This window comes from Procambarus clarkii, chromosome 50, assembly GCF_040958095.1.
Source record: "Procambarus clarkii isolate CNS0578487 chromosome 50, FALCON_Pclarkii_2.0, whole genome shotgun sequence".
Taxonomy (NCBI): domain Eukaryota; kingdom Metazoa; phylum Arthropoda; class Malacostraca; order Decapoda; family Cambaridae; genus Procambarus; species Procambarus clarkii.
This window is the reverse complement of record NC_091199.1, coordinates 30,616,312-30,641,639: the sequence shown is the minus strand read 5'-3', so window position 1 is coordinate 30,641,639 and position 25,328 is coordinate 30,616,312. Positions and strand designations below refer to the sequence as shown.

The 25,328-nt window shown below is 41.5% G+C and overlaps 1 protein-coding gene across 2 annotated transcripts in view; it reads right to left on the bottom strand.

Moving 5' to 3' along the window:
• The window catches only part of LOC138351627 (angiopoietin-2-like), a 289,479-nt gene extending 266,680 nt beyond the window's left edge, over positions 1–22,799 (bottom strand). For both annotated transcript variants that reach the window (XM_069303625.1, XM_069303624.1), the window contains exons 1-2: positions 22,606–22,799; positions 13,208–13,249 (exon numbers count right to left, since the gene is read on the bottom strand). In XM_069303625.1, coding sequence (XP_069159726.1) covers positions 13,208–13,249; positions 22,606–22,771 — 208 coding nt within the window. In that variant the 5' untranslated portion in view covers positions 22,772–22,799. The remainder of the gene's footprint in view (positions 1–13,207; positions 13,250–22,605) is intronic.
• Between the last annotated feature and the right edge of the window lie 2,529 nt (positions 22,800–25,328).

The following is a 25,328-nucleotide window of genomic DNA, read 5'->3' as shown; positions in this document are numbered from 1 at the left end:
CGATTTATATTTCTCCCATGACTCTGTTGGAGATGAAGGAGAGCCGGCGGTCAATATGATTACAAACAATACACGAATTTGATTTGGATGTGACGTGTTGAACGCATATTAAGACATACATCCCAGTGTCAGAAATTTTCCAATAAATTCAGACCTTGACATACACTACAGGAAGTAGCATCTGTTACGCCGTTGACAAATCTCAATTGCTGGAAAGACGTTGGACCGGACACATTTACGAACAGCATGCGAAGAGAGAAGCATTCATCTTGATTGGGAAGCACAGTGTACAGTCTGCCTATCGTAGTTTATTTAAACATGCCAGGTCGTCCGTCGACTCGCTCTCCTCGTTTGCGTCGTTCAAATGATTTCCTATTGGCATTCCATGTGTAATACGTAGGAACTTCAGAATACAGCAGTGTTTTTGCAAATGCCTCATTTTGACATAAGGTGAAGAAAGCAGATAACGTTGCAGCCGGTGGATTCATGGCTGTTTGTTGTACATTTGCAGCTGTGAAATAAACGTTTTGTCCATTTTCTTGTTTCAAAACAAAAACAAAAAATACTAAAGAAATATTTTAATTCAAACGCAGATCAACCAACACAACTCAATTTCACCACCAATTGCACTGAAAAATATGAAGATCAGTTTAAAAAACGAAATGAAAAGAAATTAAAATAGAATCAAATAAACTATACTCACGAAATGAGCAGTATGGTAAACAACACAGCTCAATTCCAATGCAATGTCACACAAAATATTTATATCAAAATGAAAAAAAGTCAAAATCTATGAAAATTCAATTTATCAATGCAATCGGAAACATTGAAATGAAATCGTAGCATATTCTATTTAGTGCGTGTTCCTCTTATGTGCAACAGATGGCGCTGTTAAAAAAAAAATTTTTTACCTCTCACAGGTGTGGCATTTAAATAGTAGGTATATAAAACCACACACATATTCGAATGGAATGTTGTGTAAAAATTTCAAAGCAATCTGTGAAAACTTTTGGAGAGCTTTGAAAACTTTTGGAGATTGCAGCGTGTTGCTCTTACTACCTACATATGGCACTGTTTAAAAAAAACTGTTTTTTTCTTGTTACAGGTGAAGCATTTATATAGTAGGTATATAAAAACATTCACCTATTCGAATGCACCATTATATCAAAATGTCAAAGCAATCAATAAAGAGGTTTCAAAGATTTCCCTCACATGAAAACCCAGTTTATCAGAAAAAGCATGTTTTTTCTCATCACAGAAGTGACATCTATATAGTATGTATATAAAAACCTGCTCGGATGCGAATGGAACATTGTTTGAAAATTTCAAAGCAATCGGTGAAAAACTTTCGGGGATTAGCGATTTTGAACAAATAAACATTTCCATTTTTATTTATATAGATTGACATATATAGGATGTCTGTCCCATTCTATAACAGATCTGAATTTAGAAAATACGATTATAGCCTAATTTATATTACAATATAAATTAGGAAAAAGGTATTAAAAACGTTTATTCGAAAAGTTTTAAAGTAAGTAATTAAAAGATTATTAAAAGGTTTCTTGAAACGTTTCCAACTCACATTCTAAGGACTTTTTAAAAATTCTCATAATACGTTTTTTAAAAGTAATTACAAACGAGCCGAAAACAATGAAATATCGTTTTTAACATGTTTTTTAAACGTGAAAATGTTTGCTAGGCATACTCGTCCATCCATAATGATTATTGGAACTATATACAACCATCCATAGTGACTATAGGTACTTTGCTTGTCCATCCGTAGTGACTAGCGATACCATGTACGTTCATTAATATTGAGTATATATATTATATACGTCCTTCCATAGTGACTCTAGGTACTATGCTTGTTCATGAATAGCGAATATAGGTACTATGCTCGTCCATCCATAGTGACTATAGGTACTATGCATGTCCACCTATAGTGACTATAGGTACTATGCTTGTCCATCCATAGTGACTATGGGAACTATGCATGTCCATCCATAGTGACAATAGGTGCTATGCTCATCCATCCATAGTGACTATAGGTACTTTGCTCGTCCATCCATAGTGACTTTTGGAACATTGATTGCCCATCTTTAGTGATTATAGGAACTATGTAAGTCCATTTATAGTGACTATAGGTACTATGCTCGTCCATCAATACTGACTATAAGTACCGTATCTGTCCATCCATAGTGACTATTGGTACTATGTTCATCCATCCAAAGTGATTATTGGTACTATGCTCGTCCATCAATACTGACTATAAGTACTGTATCTGTCCATCCATAGTAACTATAGATACTATATACGTCCATCCATATTGACTATAGGTACTATATACTTCCATCCATAGTAACTATAGATACTATATACGTCCATCCATAGTGACTAGGTACTATGTCCATCCATCCATAGTGATTATAGGTACTAAGGTCATCAACCCATAGTGATTATAGGTACTATGCTCGTCAATCCATAGTGAATATAGTTACTTTGTATGTCCATCAATATTGACTAAGAACATAAGAACAAAGGCAACTGCAGAAAGCCTTTTGGCCCATACGAGGCAGGTCCTATTTATAACCCCCTAATCCCACTCATATACATGTCCAACCTGCGCTTGAAACAATTGAGGGACCCCACCTCCACAATGTTACGCGGCAATTGGTTCCACAAATCAACAACCCTGTTACTGAACCAGTATTTACCCAAGTCTTTCCTAAATCTAAACTTATTCAATTTATACCTATTGTTTCGTGTTCTGTCTTGTGTTGATAATTTTAATACCCTATTAATATCCCCTTTGTTATGTCCATTCACCCACTTGTAAACCTCTATCATGTCACCCCCAACTCTTCGCCTTTCAAGTGAATGCAACTTAAGCTTTGTTAATCTTTCTTCATATGAAAGATTTCTAATTTGGGGAATTAACTTAGTCATCCTACGCTGGACACGTTCAAGTGAATTTATATCCATTCTATAATATGGCGACCAAAACTGAACTGCCTAATCTAAATGGGTCCTAACCAGAGCAAGATATAGCTTAAGAACCACACCAGGTGTCTTGTTACTAACGCTTCGATTAATAAATCCCATTGTCCTATTCGCCTTATTACGAACATTCATGCATTGATCCTTTTGTTTTAAATTCTTACTAATCATAACTCCCAGATCCCTTTCGCAATCCGACTTCACAATCTCAACACCATCTAGCTCGTATCTTGTAACTCTATCATCATTACCTAGCCTCAGAACTTTACATTTATCAGCATTAAACTGCATTTACCAATCATTTGACCATTTCAAAGCCCTATCTAGATCAACTTGAAGTGATAGTGAGTCTTCCTCCGAATTAATTTCCCTACCGATTTTCGTATCATCGGCAAATTTGCAAATGTTGCTACTCAAACCTGAATCTAAATCATTTATATATATTATAAACAACAGAGGTCCCAGGACAGAGCCCTGAGGTACTCCACTAACAACATTATCCCACTCTGACTTAACCCCATTAATACTAACTCTCTGTTTCCTTTGGAATAGCCATGCCCTAATCCAAGTTAATATAGCACCCCCAATACCATGAGCTTCTATTTTTTTTAATTAGTCTTTCATGTGGCACTGTATCAAAAGCTTTGCTAAAGTCAAGGTACACAACATCACAATCCTTATCATTATTATATATGGCCATCCATAGTGACAATAGGTAGTATTCTCGTCTATCCATAGTGAATATTGGTTCTATATAAGTCCATATATAGGGACTATAGGTACTTTGCTCGTCCATCCATAGAGACCATAGATACTTTGCTCGTCCATCCATAGTGACTATAGATACTATGTACGTCCATCCATAGTGACTATAGGTACTATGCTTGTTCATACATAGTGCATATAGGTACTATGCTTGTTCATCCATATTGACTATAAAAACTGTGCTCGTCCATCCATAATGACTATACGTACTATTTTCGTCCATCCAGAGTAACTATAGTTTCTATGCTCATCCATTCATAGTGAATATTGGTACTATGCTCCTCCATCTATAGTGACTATAGGTACTGAGTATATTCATTCATTTTGAGCATAGGTAATATGCACGTCCATCAAGAGTGACAATTATTACAATGCTCGTCCTTCCATTGTGACTATAGGTACTATGATGACCAGACCACACACTAGAAATTGAAGAGACGACGACGTTTCGGTCCGTCCTGGACCATTCTCAAGTCGATTGTGCTATGCTCGTCCACAATCGACTTGAGAATGGTCCAGGACGGACCGAAACGTCGTCGTCTCTTCAATTTCTAGTGTGTGGTCTGGTCATCATACTTCAGCCACATTATTGTGACTCATCGCCTGCATATAGGTACTATGTTCGTCCAGCCATAGTGACTATAGGTACTATGCTCATCCATCCATTGTGACTGTAGGTACTATGCTTGTCCATCCATTGTGGCTATTGATACTCTGCTCGTCAATTCTTAATGTTTTTAGGTACTATGCTCGTCCATCCATAGTGACTATAGGTACTATGCTCGTCCATCCTTAGTGCCTATAGGTACTATGCTCATCCATCCATTGTGACTGTAGGTACTATGCTTGTCCATCCATTGTGGCTATAGGTACTATGCTTGTCCATCCATAGTGAATATAGGGACTATGCCCGTCTATAGTGACTATAGTTACTATATACGTGCATCAATAGAGAATATAGGTATTATGCTCGTTCATCTAGAGTGACTATAGGCACTTTGCTCGTACATCTATAGTGACTATAGGTACACTTCGCGTTCATCCATTGCGACAATATTTACTATATATGTCCATCCATAGTGACTATAGGTTCTTTGCTCGTCCATCCATAGTGACTATAGATATTTTGCTCGTCCATCCATAGTGACTATAGATACTATGCTCGTCCATACATAGTGATTATATATATTATGTACGTCCTTCCATAGTGACTATTGGTACTATGCTTGTTCATGCATAGTGAATATAGGTACTATGTGTTGGAAATCTTCCAACACTAATACACCATTTCTTGTATTACCATACATCATTATTGTATTAACCATAGTATTTACTAACTCTACTATTATGTAGAACTAATTCAATTAATGTTTCTATTGCGACGCAATATTTGCCAAATTCTTCCCACAGTCTCAATGACGCCGGGAGGTAGCTACAGGCTAAAACATTAATCTCTCCACATTTAGTTGCATCTAAAAAAAAGTTTAGTTAATTACGTTCCATTACTAAGGATAATCATATATTAAGTTGATTATTTACGTAACATATTATTACATACTTAATTCGTTCATTTAGGTGTATTAACAAATATAGTAGAAAATATTGCAAAGTAAAGCAATTTATATGATATTTCTTCATGCAGTCATAATAAGCTGACCTCAATTGTGCAAAATATATTGCACGTTAATGCATTACTTAGTGACGTAAGCACTTGTCACCAGTCCTTTCCTTCCGAATTAATTGCAAGTAAAAATAAAGTACTTTAAGCTCGAGAATACTTTGAGCAGACTGCGCATGCGTAGCACAGCCTGGGAGGAAGGAGAGCGACGTGCTTGCTGCCCGACCCCGACGAGTGACGCCATATTAGCAGCGTGCGAGAGAGACAACGCAATAGTAAAGCATTTGCTTAGTTTAATTATTCGTTCTTACAATCACAAGAGCGTTTCAACGTTAAATTTACAATCAATAGCCGTGTCCTGGAATCAGAGTGATAACAAATCCGAAGTCAATGTCCTTCACACAGCAGCTGAAGACGAAGGATTGCGTGTTTCTCGCCATAAACGGACACGCGGCTCGGCAACTATAATTTTTTTCTATTTGTTATACTGTGTACACATTTAACATTTAGACTAGTTGTCGTTAGGCCAATCAATTAAAACAAAACCCCAGTACGTCTCTTTAACAATATTCTTAATTTATATAGGAATCAATATTGCATTAATAACTGTAGATAAATTCTACACTGATTGCTATATTCAGTAGGAATATTTCCTTTAATTAGGAAGTATTATTAATAGTCAAGTAGAAAGCTTCTCTAGTCTACTTGCCTTGCAGCAACCGGGTGTGGGATATCTGGGGCTTGACTCAATTCATTTAATTATTAAATAAATTGAGTCAAGCCCCAGATATCCCACATTTTGGTCCTTATCGAACCGGATAAATATAAATATAAATATACTAATTAGTAATAACTAATCATCGTGTGAAGTAGTCTAGACTAACCACATTAATTAATTGTGACTACCGGCAGCGTAACACATAGGTTAGCCTAATTCACACCAATACTTTGCTACTTATACCTCATGTATAAGGTAGCACTCGTGGGACACAGTCAGTTACCCACAACACTTAGACCTATACCTCATACTGAGGTGAGAATCTTTAGGTCACCAAGAGCAACAGCTCATAACTTCTACAACAATTCCACACTAACACCTGCGTTAGAGTGGCCTCACCATCTAACCATTATTTATTTAGGTGGTAATGACATCCATCCTACTCGTCATCCAGCTGAGGTGATTAATCACCTTAAAACCATAATTTCTTCATTTAAACTCATCAGCAATTCGGTAGTATTCACATTAGTGGAACCTCGCCAACTGAATAATGATAATCGTTGGGGAGTAACACCAGAATATTACCAGAGAGCTGCCAAATACATAAACTTCAGGCTGAAAAAACGAGTACGATTGGATGCCACTTATATCCAATTTACAGCCAGACCATACAGGCAAAACCTGGCAAGAGATGGTGTACACCTGTCAGGTGAGTCTAGGTCACATGTAGTTGACAAATTGATCAACACAATCAATTATCACAAACGGCTGTGGCTAGCAAGCCAAAATTAACTGTACATAATTGTTTTTCACTTGTGTGTGCAAGTGGCACATTTATATAAACTATAAAATCCAAAAAAAACAAAAATACAGCACAACTATATATTCACATTACTGCACCACAATAATCTTTGCCAACCTTTATTAGGTAGGAATTTAGGCTGTGATTGTGCTGAATTTGGCACAAACACAGACTAAATAAATTTGTAGTTTCTTAGGTAGAAATTCTCACGACTAGGCTTGAGCTAGTTAGTAGTACATATATTATTCATTTTGTGCTGACCCTAGCAAGGGTGGGATTAAACCTTAAGATAACTCTAATTAGAGTATATCCATATTATTTCTTCTTGTACTCATTATTTTCTGTGTATATATTTTGAGTGCTGCTGAATGATCACTATTACATCTAATGGTGATAAAGATGAGCTAGCCGGAAGAAAGTTAATGGTGAAGTTCAAGCACTGCTCAAAATCCTTAGCTACTTATTGTTAGGTAGGTACATTTAACCTCGAGTGAGGTAGAGTGTAATTTAGCCACATTAAATTCGGCTATACTTAATATTACTTGTCAACCAACGAGCAAGTACCCAAGCTTCATTATTAATACTTATTCAAGTCCCATGAAGTTTGGACTTAAAACCATCATGGCTACTCCTGAACAATTAAGGAGAACCTATATTGGCCTCAAAGGTCATTTAACTAGACTAATTAACAAGTCTGAGGCCTTGTCTAAAGCAACTCCCATTGATTCCCATCGATTAGAAACATCAGTGAGAGTGGCTGATCTGAAATATGATCAAGTTAGATCTACAAGCCAGTCTTATCTCGACCTACTGAATACCATAGAAACTGATCCTGATGAAATGGATCGAATTATAGCAGATATTTCCCAGTATGAAGATGAGACTCAAGATTAACTTGACGTACTATCCAATTTAGTAACACAATCTAAATCTAATACAAATAATACTATGTCTCAATCCAGTAACCAATTACCTGAGGTTCGTTTACCTACTATAGACTTACCTACATTTGCAGGGCTTGATAAAGAAAATTGGGACAACTTTTGGACTTCATTTGAAGTTCATATACATAGAAAATCTTCTCTTGACAAGATTTCTAAATTCTCATACCTGATTAGTCTTCTCAAAGGAGAGGCTAAAAAAGTCATAAATAACCTAGCTCTCACTGAGAGTAATTATGAGGAAGCTATAAAACTGCTACAGTTGAACTATTGCAACAAGGAGTTGAGTATAGCTAACCTTTTAATACCAGTTGCTAGATCTGAATGCACCAAGTAACAGACCAGACTCACTTCAAAGCTTCAGGCTAGAAGTAGAGTCTCTAGTAAAAGCCTTAGGTACTAAAGTTGATATACCAGCCTCAGAATGGTCAATCAAGTTACTTCTGCAGAGGAAATTACCTCGAAATATCTTAGCAGAAATCTGCTCACACTATAAAACCGAGTTTCTCACTCTCGAACAAATATTCGAGGGACTGAGAATAACGGTTAACAGGTTGAAGACCCATGATAAGATTAAACCTGAGTCTAAACCACCTAATATTGACACCTCAGTCAAACCCAAACCGACTTTAAATAAGTCTAATAAATTTAAACCTAGGACTGCTCCATCCACTGGAAAGGGGAGTGGTGAACTCGTGTTGCGGAATTGAGCAACAAAAGTCGTGGCGTCAGGGTCTGAGACACGTGACGTTGGGATTATCAGCAAGAATTACACTGATACTCAACCCAGAACGAATAATTATTCTTCTACGTGATCTGCAGTGCTCGGTCAACTAATAACGCGTCGATATTCAGGCCAAGGTCTCAACCACGTGTACGACATTGTGGAAGTTTGAGACTGAGACGCAATACCGGCAGGCTTCAACATAATTTGCACCTTTCGATAAGTATATAGTTCATTTTTGATGCATCATTAGAGACTGTATATGTCGTGGGCAGCCTGTCGTTATATCGAACGACTACAAAAAATCCAACGTTAGTACCGCACTAATTTTTATTTTATATTTCATGAATATTGAGATTTAAGTAGCCTAGTTCAATGCTACGTAATATCCCTTAAATTACAGCTCGTATGTGAGGAGTCAACGAGCTGTTACCTACATTCGTGTTATTCACCTCTAAGGGCTTCTACGAGGAATTCCTGAGATCACGAGTACGAGGCGTGAATGATGTCATAGAAATCGTCTTAAAGCTAAGACTTTTTGTACACATTTAATTACTTCAATTTTTGCTACTTGTTCATGATACTATCAAATTGAATACTCTTCATGTACACTGGAGATAAAATGTGTTTATTTGGATGATTGCTTTCTAATGCTAATAATCTTTATAATTTCTATTGGTAATTGCCTATTGATTCTTTAATATTTGGTCACAATATTATTTATCAAACAATGAACTGGTGCATGAACCACACTAGTTCCTAGACGTATATGAAGTTCTAGCAATACCCCCCCAATGTAGGTGTTTGAGGCTCTGACTTTAGGTAATTAACCATACAGCCCATTAATTATTTAAGTGATTATGCTTCCTAATATTTATCCATAGACACTGGTTCTTCCTTGTGTTTCTAATGATCACCTTTTATTAGTTTCCCTCTTTTCTTAAAAGTGGGTGGTCCTTCGTAATTGATTTCATTAATTTAATAATTAAATAAATTGAGTCAAGCCCCAGATATCCCACACCGGGTCAGCATCAAGCGAGGTACTAGGCTGTCCCACCTTCAGGCAACAATTTTGTCAGACGCAATATGTCGTCAGGAGTGTGGCAGTTAACTTCACATCTCTCGCAATTCACAGCTAAGCTGTATAAATTAATGTAGATACTATTTACGTAGACATTTTAATGATCTCCCATTGAGACCCATGTTACTAACCCCTGGTAGTAATACTTGTCTATCGAAGTATCTTGAGGTCAATTCGATTCTAATTATTATTGCCCAACTTGCAATTACTTATTTGATTTACTTCAGTGAACGAACCACACTGAAATGATGTCAGGAATACAATAGTCTTTTGACATATAACCCCCCATTTTGGGTGAGAACATTTGATTGATAAATTACAGTCCCTTTAATATTCAAGATAATAATTATCAATAATATCCATAGGACACTAGTTCATGGATTTAATAGTAAACCACATGCTCTACCCAGTTTCCACTTTTCCTTTAAAAAGTGGTGGTCCTTCGCCGCTATCGAAATCTAGCATCAATTTAAATGAATTATATGAGTCGAGTTTTCCCACACAATGTTAATGCATAGTGAATATAGGTACTATGCTCGTCCATCCATAATGACTATAGGTACTATGCTCGTCCATCTATCGTGACTATAGGTACTATGCTCGCCCATCCATAATGACTATAGGTACTATGCTCGTCCATCTATAGTGACTATAGGTACTATGCTCGTCTATCCATAGTGACTATAGGTACTATGTACGTCCATCTATTGTAACTATAAGCACTATTCTTGTACATCTATAGAGACTATAGATACACTGCGCATTCATCCATTGGTACCATATTCACTATATATGTCCATCCATAGTGACTATAGGTTCTTTGCTCGTCCATCCATAGTTATTATAGGTACTATGTCCGTCAACCCATATTGACTATCTGTTACAGACCCGAGTCCAGCAACGGAACACGGAGCAGTGAAAAAACGCCATCTGTGAGTCCGCTCCCGAAACACACTCCAAATGGACGACGCCATCTAGTGAGGACGGGATATACCGGCCACAGGTGCTGGATCCCCGTCTTAATCACCTCATAACATAGCCGCTGCTGACCTCTGGTGAGGTGGCGCTTAGACAGTGAATGCCATCTATGGAGCAAATAGGTGGACGTTTGTGTCTAAGCCTGTAAGTGAGGTTCCCTAGAGCGTCCCAGTACTAATGACGTATCTGATTGCAGAGTCGACCTGGGACTGCTGTATTGGATGATGGATCAGTCTACCCAAGGCAGCCAAGGTCTCTTCACGAGTCTGCTGAAGAAGCTGTGAGTCACCCCCGGACGAACTCTGTTGAGAGTATTAACCTGCCTGTGACGTGGCAGTGTCGGGAATCGCCTTATCCGGGGCTGGCTGGTGGAAGAGACTAGCCACTGTGGTGCTTAGTGAGGAGAGTGATCAGCGGGATCACACGAGGCTCCTGCCTAGGGCTCGCAACCTTAGTATCGGTCGTGGAGTGGCCTACTCAGCGGAGCTGATCGGTACCTGCCAGCTACAGGCTGGATTGTGGTTGAAGGCCTCCGCGACGAAGCACCCAGTGGGACTGTGATTTGGCTGGCCTGTGGCCAGGGTAGATTCGTCATAGAATCATAGTGGATTCATCGTGGGCCACTGAAGAAGGAACCAGGGCTACCCAGAGAGAGAGCACCGTGGAGCATCCAGTGTCTTCAGAGGAAGACGAATCTGTACATAATAAGTGTAGTTATAAACCCCGCGTGTGACTGATATTTATTTATTCGTGGTGATGGAAAATATATATATATAAATTGGAATATTTGTATCCCTCCCCCTTTAGTTTAACTTGCGTTACGGAACACACCCCTTGAAAGCCTCTACTAACTTGGGGCCGGATTCCCAAACTCTACTACCATCAGAGAAGAACCCGGTTGCATTCCAGTAGGGCCGTAACACTATCGTAACTATATACGTGCATCAATAGAGACTATAGGTACTATGCTCGTCCATCTAGAGTGACAGTAGGTATTATGCTTGTTCATATATAGTGAATATAGATATTATGTTCGTTCATTCATAGTGACTATACATACTATGCAGGTCAGTCCACAGTGACTATAGGAACTATGTACGTCTATCCATAGTGACTATAAGTACCATATACGTCCATCAATAGTGACTATAGGTACTATGCATGGTCTTCCATAGTGACTATAAGTACTATGCTCTTCCATCCGTAGTGACTATAGGTACTATGCTCGTCCATCCGTAGTGACTATAGGTACTATGCTCGTCCATCCATAGTGACTATAGGTACTATGCTCGTTTATCCATAGTGACTATAGGTACTATGCTTGTCCATCCATAGTGTCTATAGTTACTTTGCTCGTCCATCTATAGTGACAATTGGTACTATGCTCATCAATCCATAGTGACTATAGGTACTATATATGTCCATCCATATTGAATATAATTACTGTATATGTCCATTAATAGTGACTATAGGTACTATGCTCGTCCATCCATAGTAATTATAGGTACTATACGCGCCCATCTATAGTGATTATAGGTATTATGCTCGTCCATCCATAGTGTCTATAGGAACTATGCTCGTTCATCCATAGTGATTATAGTTACTATATATGTCCATCCATAGTGACTATAAGTACTATGCTCGTCTATCTATAATGACTATAGTTAGTATGGTCGTCCATCCATAGTGATTATAGGTACTATGCTCGTCCATCCATAGTGACTATAGGAACTATGCTCGTTCATCTATAGTGACTATAAGTACTATGCCTGTCCGTCTATAGTGACTTTTGGTATTATGCACGTCCATCCATAGTGATTATAAGTACTATGCTCGTCCATCCATAGTGACTATAAGTACTATGCTCGTCCATCCATAGTGACTATAAGTACTATGCCTGTCCGTCTATAGTGACTTTTGGTACTATGCATGTCCATCCATAATTACTATTGGTACTATGCACGTCCATGCATAGTGACTATTGGAACTATGCTCGTTCATCCATTGTTATTATAGTTACTATATGTGTCCGTCCATAGTGACTAAAAGTACTATGCTTGTCCATCTATAGTGACTATAGGTACTATACTCGTCCATTTATAGTAACTATTGGTAAAATGCTCGTCCATCAATAGTAAGTATTGGTAGTTTGCTCGTCCATTCATAGTAACTATAGGTACTATACTCGTCCATCCATTGTAAGTATTGGTAATTTTCTCGTCCATCATTAGTGGTTATAGATACTATTTTCGTCAATCCATAGACGCTATAGGTACTATCGTCTGTGGATGACAGGCAGTGCTTGATGCTGAAGGCGAAAAGACTGAATAGTTCAATCCCAAGTTTCATTAACAAATTGGCGACATAATGGCGCTTGGAACAAGAGAATAGTTTTTTAACAAAATTATTGTTGTATACTTTAGTGTAGAACAAAAGTGTTCAACAGGTACACAAAAGGTACAGAGTGCACTTTTCTGTAGTCTGTGCCTAAAATCTTGAGTGAAGTCAAACAGACATGAATCGAGTGAGGAAACTGACAGACAAAGCAACATCGACAAGTCGACTCTATAAATGACTCCTTACCTTCAGTCATGTTGGCTATCACCATCAGCATACTTCTCACACCTGTAAACAGTTGCCATCATTAAGATCGTATCCTTACATGTTTCTATGATGAGTTCAGCTCTGGAGATTACATTGTGCACTGGTGCCTTATGGTGTGTACTGGTGCCTTATGGTGTGTACTGGTGCCTTATGGTGTATACTGATGCATTATGGTGTGTACTGGTGCCTTATGATGTGTACTTGTGCCTTATGGTGTGTACTGGTGCCTTATGGTGTGTACCGGTGCCTTATGGTGTGTACTAGTGCCAATGGTGTGTCCTGGTGCCTTATGGTGTGTACTGGTGCCTTATAGTGTGTACTTTTGCCTTATTGAGTGTACTGGTGCCTTATGGTGTGTACTGATGCATTATGGTGTGTACTGGTGCCTTATGGTGTGTACTTGTGCCTTATGGTGTGTCCTGGTGCCTTCTGGTGTATACTGGTGCCTTATGGTGTGTACTAGTGCCTAATGGTGTTTACTGGTGCCTTATGGTGTGTACTGGTGCCTTATAGTGTGTACTGGTGCCTTATAGTGTGTACTGGTGCCTTATGGTGTGTACTTATGCCTTATGGTGTGTACTGGTGCCTTATGGTACGTACTGGTGCCTTATAGTGTTTACTGGTGCCTTATAGTGTGTTCTGGTGCCTTATGGTGTGTACTGGTGCCTTATAGTGTGTACTGGTGCCTTATGATGTGTACTGGTGCCTTATAGTGTGTACTTGTGCCTTCTATTGTCTACTGGTGCCTTATACTGTGTACTGGTGTCTTATAGTGTGTACTGGTGCCTTATAGTGTGTACTGGTGCTGGTGCCTTATTGTGTATACTGGTACTTTATGGTGTGTACTGGTGCCTCATGGTGTGTACTGGTGCTGGTGCCTTATGGTGTGTACTGGTACTTTATGGTGTGTACTGGAGCCTTATTGTGTGTACTGGTGCCTTATGGTGTGTACTGGTGCCTTATGGTGTGTACTGGTGCCTTATAGTGTGTACTGGTGCCTTAGGATGTGTACTGGTGCCTTATTGTGTGTACTGGAGCCTAATGGTGTGTACTGGTACCTTATGGTGTGTACTGGTGCCTTATGGTGTTTTCTGGTGCCTTTTGGTGTGTTCTGGTGCCTTATGGTGTGTACTGGTGCCTTATACTGTGTACTGTTGCCTTAAGGTGTGTACGTATGCCTTATGGTGTGTACTGGTACCTTATGGTGTGTACTGGTACCTTATGGTGTATACTGGTGCCTTATAGTGTGTACTTGTACCTTATACTGTGTACTGGTGCCTTATGATGTGTACTGGTGCCTTATAGTGTGTACTGGTGCTTTATAGTGTGTACTGGTGCCTTATGGTGTGTACTGGTGCCTTATAATGTGTACTGGTGCCTTATAGTGTGTACTGGTACCTTTTGGTGTGTACTGGTGCCCTATGGTATGTACTGGTGCCTTTTGGTGTATACTGGTACTTTATGTTGTGTACTGGTGCCTTATGGTGTGTACTGGTGCCTTATACTGTGTACTGTTGCCTTAAGGTGTGTACTGGTGCCTTATGGTGTGTACTGGTACCTTATGGTGTGTACTGGTACCTTTTGGTGTGTACTTGTGCCTTATAGTGTGTACTGGTGCCTTATGATGTGTACTGGTGCCTTATTGTGTGTACTGGTGCCTTATGGTGTGTACTGGTGTCTTATTGTGTGTACTGGTGCCTTATGGTATGTACTGGTGCCTTATAATGTGGACTGTTGCCTTATGGTGTGTACTGGTGTCTTATAGTGTGTACTGGTGCCTTATAGTGTGTACTGGTGCCCTATGGTGTGTACTTGAGCCTTATGGTGTGTTCTGGTGCCTTATGGTGCGTACTGGTGCCTTATAGTGTTTACTGGTGCCTTATAGTGTGTTCTGGTGCCTTATAGTGTGTACTTGTGCCACATTGCGTGTACTGGTGTCTTATACTATGTACTGATGCCTTATAGTGTGTACTGGTGCCTTCTAGTGTGTACTGGTGCCTTATGATGTGTACTGGTGCCTTATAGTGTGTACTGGTGTCTTATAGTGTGAACTGGTGCCTTATAGTGTGTACTTGTGCCTTATAGTGTGTACTGGTGCTGGTGCCTTATTGTGTATACTGGTACTTTATGGTGTATACTGGTGCCTCATGGTGTGTACTGGTGCTGGTGCCTTATGGTGTGTACTGGTACTTTATAGTGTGTACTGGAGCCTTATGGTGTGTACTGGTGCATTATGGTGTGTACTGGTGCTCTATCATGTGTACTGGTGCCTTATGGTGTGAACTGGTGCCTTATGGTGTGTACGGGTGCATTATTGTGTGTATTGGTGCCTTATATTGTGTACTGGTGCCTTATGGTGTGTATTGGTGCCTTATGGTGTGTATTGGAGCCTTATAGTGTGTACTTGTGCCTTATACTGTGTACTGGTGCCTTATGGTGTATACTGGTGCCTTATAGTGTGTACTTGTGCCTTATACTGTGTACTGGTGCCTTATAGTGTGTACTGGAGCCTTATAGTGTGTACTGGTACCTTATGGTGTGTACTGGTGCCTTATGGTGTTTTCTGGTGCCTTTTGGTGTGTTCTGGTGCCTTATGTTGTGTACTGTTGCCTTATGGTGTGTACTGGTACCTTATGGTGTGTACTGGCACCTTATGGTGTATACTGGTGCCTTATAGTGTGTACTTGTGCCTTATAATGTGTACTGGTGCCTTATGGTGTGTACTGGTGCCTTATAGTGTGTACTGGTGCTTTATAGTGTGTACTGGTGCCTTATGGTGTGTACTGGTGCCTTAGAGTGTGTACTGGTGCCTTATACTGTGTACTGGTTCCTTATAGTGTGTACTGGTTCCTTTTGGTGTGTACTGGTGCCTTATGGTATGTACTGGTGCCTTATGGTGTATACTGGTACTTTATGTTGTGTACTGGTGCCTTATGGTGTGTACTGGTGCCTTATACTGTGTACTGTTGCCTTAAGGTGTGTACTGGAGCCTTATGGTGTGTACTGGTACCTTATGGTGTGTACTGGTACCTTTTGGTGTGTACTGGTGCCTTATGGTGAGTACTGGTGCCTTATGGCGTGTACTGGTGCCTTATGGTGTGTACTGGTGCCTTATGGTGTGTACTGGTGCCTTATGGTATGTACTGGTGCCTTATGATGTGTACTGGTGCCATATTGTATGTACTGGTGCCCTATGGTGTGTACTGGTGCCTTATGATGTGTACTGGTGCATTATGGTGTGTACTGGTGCCTTACGGTGTGTACTGGTGCATTATGTTGCATGCAGGTGCCTTATGGGGTGTATTGGTGCCTAATGGTGTGTACTGGTGCCTTATACTGTGTACTGGTGCATTATGGTGTGTACTGGTTCATTATGGTGTGTACTGGTGCATTATGGTGTGTACTGGTGCCTTTTGGTGTGTACTGGTGCCGTATGGTGTGTACTGGTGCATTATGGAGTGTACTGGTGCCTTATGGTGTGTACTGGTGCCTTATTGTGTGTACTGGTGCCTTATACTGTGTACTGTTGCCTTATAATGCGCACTGGTGTCTTATGGTGTGTTTCAGTGCCTTATGGTGTGTTTCAGTGCCTTATGGTGTGTTTCAGTGCCATATAGTGTTTACCGGTGCCTTATGGTGTGTACTGGTGCCTTATGGTGTGTACTGGTGACTTATGGTGTGTACCGGTGCCTTATGGTGTTTACCGGTGCCTTATGGTGTGTACTGGTGCCTTATGGTGTGTACCGGTGCCTTATGGTGTGTATTGGTGCCGTATGGAGTGTACTGGTTCCTTATGGTGTGTACTGGTGCATTATGGTGTGTACTGGTGCATTATGGTGTGTACTGGTGCCTTATGGTGTGTGTTCTGGTGCCTTATGGTGTGTACTGGTGCCTTATAGTGTGTACTCGTACCTTATGGTGTGTACCGGTGCCTTATGGTGTGTACAGGTGCCTCATGGTGAGTACTGGGGCCTTATGGTGTGTACTGGTGCTTTATGGTGTGTACTGGTGCCTTATGGTGTGTTCTGGTGCCTTATGGTGCGTACTGGTGCCGTATGGAGTGTACTGGTGCCTTATGGAGTGTACTGGTGCCTTATGGTGTGTACTGGTTATTTATTGTGTGTACTGGTGCCTTATTGTGTACTGGTGCCTTATTGTGTACTGGTGCCTTACGGTGTGTACTGGTGCATTATGGTGTGTACTGGTGCATTATGGTGTGTACTGGTGCCTTATGGTGTGTGTTCTGGTGCCTTATGGTGTGTACTGGTGCCATATGATGTGTACTGGTGCATTATGGTGTGTACTGGTGCCTTATGGTGTGTACTCGTACCTTATTGTGTGTACTGGTGCCTTATGGTGTGTTCTGGTGCCTTATGGTGTGTGTTCTGGTGCCTTATGGTGTGTACTGGTGCCTTATGGCGTGTACTGGTGCCTTATAGTGTGTACTCGTACCTTATTGTGTGCACTGGTGCATTATGGTGTGTACCGGTGCCTTATGGAGTGTACGTGTACCTTATTGTGTATACTGGTGCCTTATTGTGTGTACTGGTGCCTTATAGTGTGTACTCGTACCTTATGGTGTGTACCGGTGCCTTATGGTGTGTACTGGTGCCTTATGGTGAGTACTGGGGCCTTATGGTGTGTACTGGTGCTTTATGGTGTGTACTGGTGCCTTATGGTGTGTTCTAGTGCCTTATGGTATGTACTGGTGCCTTATGGTGTACTGGTGCCTTATGGTATGTACTGGTACCTTATGGTGTGTGCTGGTACCTTTTGGTGTGTACTGGTGCCTTATGGTGTGTACTGGTGCCTTATGGTATGTACTGGTGCCTTATGGTGTGTACTGGTGCCTTATAGTGTGTACTGGTGCCTTATGGTATGTACTGGTGCCTTATGGTGTGTACTGTTGCCTTATAGTGTGTACTGGTGCCTTATGGTGCGTACTGGTGCCTTATAGTGTTTACTGGTGCCTTATGGTGTGTACTGGTGCCTTATGGTGTGTACTGGTGCCTTATGGTGTGTACTGGTGCCTTATAGTGTGTACTGGTGCCTTATAGTGTGTACTGGTGCCTTATGGTGTGTACTTTGGTTATTGTGTGTACTGGTGCGTACTGGTGCCTTATAGTGTTTACTGGTGCCTTATAGTGTGTTCTGGTGCCTTATGGTGTGTACTGGTGCCTTATAGTGTGTACGTGGGCCAAATAGTGTGTACTGGTGCCTTATACTATGTACTGATGCCTTATAGTGTGTACTGGGGCCTTATAGTGTGTACTGATGCCTTATGATGTGTACTGGTGCCTTATAGTGTGTACGTGTGCCTTATAGTGTGTACTGGTGCTGGTGCCTTATTGTGTATACTAGTTCTTTATGGTGTGTACTGGTGCCTCATGGTGTGTACTGGTGCTGGTGCCTTATGGTGTGTACTGGTACTTTATGGTGTGTACTGGAGCCTTATGGTGTGTACTGGTGCCTTATGGTGTGTACTGGTGCCTTATGGTGTGTACTGGTGCCTTATGGTGTGTACTGGTGCATTATGGTGTGTACTGGTGCTCTATCATGTGTACTGGTGCCTTATGGTGTAAACTGGTGCCTTATGGTGTGTACGGGTGCATTATTGTGTGTATTGGTGCCTTATGGTGTGTACTGGTGCCTTATTGTGTGTTCTGGAGCCTTATGGTGTGTACTGGTACCTTATGGTATGTACTGGTACCTTTTGGTGTGTACTGGTGCCTTATGGTGTGTACTGGTGCCTTATGGTGTGTACCGGTGCCTTATGGTGTGTACTGGTGCCTTATAGTGTGTACTGGTGCCTTATGGTATGTACTGGTGCCTTATGGTGTGTACTGTTGCCTTATGGTGTGTACTGGTGCCTTATGGTGCGTACTGGTGCCTTATAGTGTTTACTGGTGCCTTATGGTGTTTTCTGGTGTCTTTTGGTGTGTTCTGGTGCCTTATGGTGTGTACTGGTGCCTTATGGTGTGTACTTGTGCCTTAAGGTGTGTACGTATGCCTTATGGTGTGTACTGGTACCTTATGGTGTGTACTGGTACCTTATGGTGTATACTGGTGCCTTATAGTGTGTACTTGTGCCTTATACTGTGTACTGGTGCCTTATGGTGTGTACTGGTGCCTTATAGTGTGTATTGGTGCTTTATAGTGTGTACTGGTGCCTTATAGTGTGTACTGGTGCCTTATACTGTGTACTGGTGCCTTATACTGTGTACTGGTACCTTATGGTGTGCACTGGTGCCTTATGGTATGTACTGGTGCCCTATGGTGTATACTGGTACTTTATGTTGTGTACTGGTGCCTTATGGTGTGTACTGGTGCCTTATACTGTGTACTGTTGCCTTAAGGTGTGTACTGGTGCCTTATGGTGTGTACTGGTACCTTATGGTGTGTACTAGTACCTCTTGGTGTGTACTGGTGCCTTATGGTGTGTACTGGTGCCTTATGGTGTGCACTGGTGCCTTATGGTATGTACTGGTGCCTTATGGTGTGTACTGGTGCCTTATTGTATGTACTGGTGCCTTATGGTGTGTACTGGTGCCTTATGATGTGTACTTGTGCATTATGGTGTGCACTGGTGCCTTACGGTGTGTACTGGTGCATTATGGTGCGTGCAGGTGCCTTATGGGGTGTTTTGGATCCTAATGGTGTGTACTGGAGCCTTATACTGTGTACTGGTGCATTATGGTGTGTACTGGTTCATTATGGTGTGTACTGGTGCATTATGGTGTGTACTGGTGCCTTTTGGTGCGTACTGGTGCCTTATGGTGTGTTCGGGTGCATTATGGAGTGTACTGGTGCCTTATGGTGTGTACTGGTGCCTTATAGTGTGTACTGGTGCCTTATACTGTGTACTGTTGCCTTATAATGCGCACTGGTGTCTTATTGTGTGTTTCAGTGCCTTATGGTGTTTACCGGTGCCTCATGGTGTGTACAGGTGCCTTATGGTGTGTACTGGGGCCTTATGGTGTGTACTGGTGCTTTATGGCGTGTACTGGTGCCGTATGGAGTGTACTGGTGTCTTATGGTGTGTACTGGTGCCTTATTGTGTGTACTGGTGCATTATTGTGTGTAATGGTGCCTTATTGTGTACTGGTGCCTTACGGTGTGTACTGGTTCATTTTGGTGTGTACTGGTGCATTATGGTGTGTACTGGTGCCTTATGGTGTGTGTTCTGGTGCCTTATAGTGTGTACTTGTGCCTTATACTGTGTACTGGTGCCTTATGGTGTGTACTGGTGCCTTATAGTGTGTACTGGTGCTTTATAGTGTGTACTGGTGCCTTATGGTGTGTACTGGTGCCTTATAGTGTGTACTGGTGCCTTATACTGTGTACTGGTGCCTTATAGTGTGTACTGGTACCTTTTGGTGTGTACTGGTGCCTTATGGTATGTACTGGTGCCTTATGGTGTATACTGGTACTTTATGTTGTGTACTGGTGCCTTATGGTGTGTACTGGTGCCTTATACTGTGTACTGTTGCCTTAAGGTGTGTACTGGTGCCTTATGGTGTGTACTGGTACCTTATGGTGTGTACTAGTACCTCTTGGTGTGTACTGGTGCCTTATGGTGTGTACTGGTGCCTTATGGTGTGTACTGGTGCCTTATGGTGTGTACTCGTGCCTTATGGTGTGTACTGGTGCCTTATGGTATGTACTGGTGCCTTATGGTGTGTACTGTTGCCTTATTGTATGTACTGGTGCCTTATGGTGTGTACTGGTGCCTTATGATGTGTACTGGTGCATTATGGTTTGTACTGGTGCCTTACGGTGTGTACTGGTGCATTATGGTGCGTGCAGGTGCCTTATGGGGTGTTTTGGATCCTAATGGTGTGTTCTGGTGCCTTATACTGTGTACTGGTGCATTATGGTGTGTACTGGTTCATTATGGTGTGGACTGGTGCATTATGGTGTGTACTGGTGCCTTTTGGTGCGTACTGGTGCCTTATGGTGTGTTCGGGTGCATTATGGAGTGTACTGGTGCCTTATGGTGTGTACTGGTGCCTTATAGTGTGTACTGGTGCCTTATACTGTGTACTGTTGCCTTATAATGCGCACTGGTGTCTTATTGTGTGTTTCAGTGCCTTATGGTGTTTACCGGTGCCTTATGGTGTGTACAGGTGCCTTATGGTGTGTACTGGTGCCTTATGGTGTGTACTGGTGCTTTATGGCGTGTACTGGTGCCGTATGGAGTGTACTGGTGTCTTATGGTGTGTACTGGTGCCTTATGGTGTGTACTGGTGCATTATTGTGTGTAATGGTGCCTTATTGTGTACTGGTGCCTTACGGTGTGTACTGGTTCATTTTGGTGTGTACTGGTGCATTATGGTGTGTACCGGTGCCTTATGGTGTGTGTTCTGGTGCCTTATGGTGTGTACTGGTGCCATATGATGTGTACTGGTGCATTATGGTGTGTACTGGTGCCTTATGGTGTGTACTCGTACCTTATTGTGTGTACTGGTGCCTTATGGTGTGTACTGGTGCCTTATGGTGTGTACTGGTGCCTTATGTCGTGTGTTCTGGTGCCTTATGGTGTGTGTTCCGGTGCCTTATGGTGTGTACTGGTGCCTTATGGTGTGTACTGGTGCCTTATGGCGTGTGTTCTGGTGCCTTATGGTGTGCGTTCCGGTGCCTTATGGTGTGTACTGGTGCCTTATGGCGTGTACTGGTGCCTTATGGTGTGTACTGGTGCCTTATGGTGTGTACTTGTGCCTTATGGTGTGTTCTGGTGCCTTATGGTGCGTACCGGTGCCTTATGGTGTGTACTGGTGTCATATGGTGTGTACTGGTGCTTTATGGTGTGTACTGGTGCCTTATGGTATATACTGGTGCCTTATGGTGTGTACCGGTGCCTTATGGTGTGTACTGGGGCCTTATGGTGTGTACTGGGGCCTTATGGTGTGTACTGGTGCTTTGTGGTGTGTACTGGTGCCTTACGGTGTGTTCTAGTGCCTTATGGTATGTACTGGTGCCCTATGGTTTGTACTGGTGTCTTATGGTGTGTATTGGTGCCTTATGGTGTGTACTGGTGCCTTATGGTATGTACTGGTGCCTTATGGTGTGGACTGGTGCCTTATGGTATGTACTGGTGCCTTATGGTGTGTACTGGTGTCTTATGGTGTGTACTGGTGCCTTATGGTGTGTATTGGTGCCTTATGGTGTGTACTGGTGCCTTATGGTGTGGACTGGTGCCTTATGGTATGTACTGGTGCCTTATGGTGTGTACTGGTGTCTTATGGTGTGTACTGGTGCCTTATGGTGTGTACTGGTGCCTTATCGTGATTTTTATATATATGCCGCTAATATTCAGTTTTCTAACTCATTAAATAAGTCACAAGGAACTGTGAACATAACTTTGCTCTTACTCTCACCTTCCTGGACGCCTCGCTGCTCCTCCTGCAGCTGGTGTATAGCAATCTGGTTAATAAAGACGGTCGCTGTCAGGTCCAACTCCTCTGTGTGGCCCATGGTGGCCTCCGGGAAGGCGGCCGACCAGACCACCAGGACACAGAGGAGAGGCAGCAGACAGACAGACATGACTCTCACCACCACACTCACACTACACACTAACCAACACCCTGCATGACTGCTGGCTGGCTGGCTGGCCACCACGCACTAAGTACACCCGCGCTCACCGCCCACACTGATAGGTAGTGGGGCGTTGAATCACCAGGAAACTCTCCTTCAATATGGCCAGTTCTTATACATGCTTTTACAAAGAGGAGAAGTCCTGTGAGAATAATGAGCATAAAAGAATAAGAAAGAATGTAGAGATCTGTTAATAAGAAGGTTAAGCTATGAGAGTTAAGAGAACTGCGCCTCACAACCAGGGAGGTTATAACTAACTGAGAGGATTTGATCATAACATCAAATACTGAGTGTAATGTACAAGGTGAACAGGGACAGCTTGTTTTTAATGAGAGAAAGATTAATAGAACCTAAGTTGAGGATAGAAACACAAATTAATAGAAAAAGATAAGGACATACTCATACTCTGTATGTGTAGTCAACAAGTAGTATGCACTGGAAGAAGTTGCAGAAGCCACCTCTCTTCAAAATTTTTAAGACAAGATCCGACAAAGAATGTGAACGTGAGAATAGTTAAACTGTAATACAACAAGTACAACAAAGCCAGAGTAGGAGAGGTTTAGAGAGCTACGCTTCACTTACCTTAGCAACACGTCCAAAGACCAAGTCCATTCTATCCAGTGGCTGACCCATAAGACACATTCATCAGTTTTAACATTTTGTTCATTTAAAACAGAAGTTTTCTGAAATATAAATTAGTATATTATCAAATTGTGCATATTTAGGCATTTGTTAGGTTAGGTGTTTAGGTTCTGTTGGCGCTTATTTGTATTTGTATATAAGCAGGTAAAGCATTTACAGCGATGTGGTTCAAACAAAAGGCCTCAGTGAAGCACATGTTCTGGAAGTGTTCTGACGTCATCAGTCGTGAATTGTTGGAAAAACCGACACCATTTACCAACTCTCAAATTAACACATAGAAAATGAGACACAGTGGAAATTTCTGGCAGTAGAAAACGGGGGATGTTATTGCCACATCACTATAAGATTCACCAGCTATATTAATGGGAAATCTTCTTAATACCATAGTTTTTGGACTGTAAACATCTTAAAAACATTTCACTTGAATCAACTTAATTATCAGTACTAAAATAGAATAAATGTAAGCCTTCCATTCCCTTCTTGACATCTGGACAACATAGCAGAGGCATCAGTGGAAAGAGGGAGGGAGAGAGCAGTCACCATTAACATTATACCAGTCTTGCTGGGGCAAATCTAGCCCCAATAATTTCCCTTGGAACACAGTGTTATGTGAATAAAGTGCTCTCATTGTCAACACATGATATATGTCTACTATAAGGGGAAGTGTTCTCCGAAACCCATTTATTATCTTTCATTTCTGGTCAGTAATGTTATGTAGCTATAGGGTAAACCGGTCAGAATGCAAAGCGAGAACAAACAACAAGGTGATAGATATTCACCTCTCATTATTTAAATTGCCTCTATTTCCTCTGATATAGCTGTCATATTAGGATTACTGCCAGTACATTGTGTGCCCTTTGACAGGTGTAATTGAAGAGGAACAAGAATTACTAGTTATCTAGTACTGCAGTACATGAGTTGGCGGCCAGCTTCACAAACAAAGTGTATCAACTGGCTTCTTCATCCGAGTTCATATCTGGTTGCCTAGGACAAAATCAGCCATACAAGATAAGTCCTCCCCATTTAATTACTAATATATGTAGTCTAATACTGTAGTGTATGTCTACCAATCAACAATTTTTATTGCTAGACGAAGTATATAAATAATAAACCCCCCAGAATGTGTAAGGAAAGAGATTTGTGTGAAATTTAAACATCATACAGTCCCTTTTAAACATCATACAGTTTACTATCGAAATAAATAAACATAGAAATAAATTCCTGTTTAAAATGCAATAAAGTTTAATGTAAATTGCAAAATAAAGCCCACAGGTCAGTTTCCCTACATGAGTAGTGTGTAAACCATTTATCATTCATAAACGGGTGGTTTGGCGGGTGCATGGATTGGTCTTTGGCCTTCGTTTACGAGGACGCGCTGCCCTTGGTCACTGATTGGTAAGTACCACCCCCTTCCTCACTACCCCACCACCACCTTCACTACACACACCACCACCATCATCCACCCCACCTTCACTAAACCATCCACTACCCTGCATCTATGCTCTATAAATTACAATAGAAGATCTCCCACTACCTTCCACCTACACACCACCAACCACCATTCACCACAGCCCTCCACCTTGACACTGCCGCCAGGCCCTGGGCTGATAGGATGTGCGTGCCTCTTCTCCCCTCTAGGGGTTAAGTTCCTCGTACCCAACTCTTGTGTTTGATAGCCAGGATGTATCGAGACAATACTATTGTGTAGCTGAGTGTTCTGACACTATAGCATAAGTCACTAGTAAAAGAGGAACCCTAGAGTGAACTAATATTCTGGGAGCACACTCAGGCTTAGGAGCTGGAGGCCTGAAGAGAGGCTAGCTGGCCTCCACCGCTCCCTACCAGGGGAAGCCTACCAAACGTT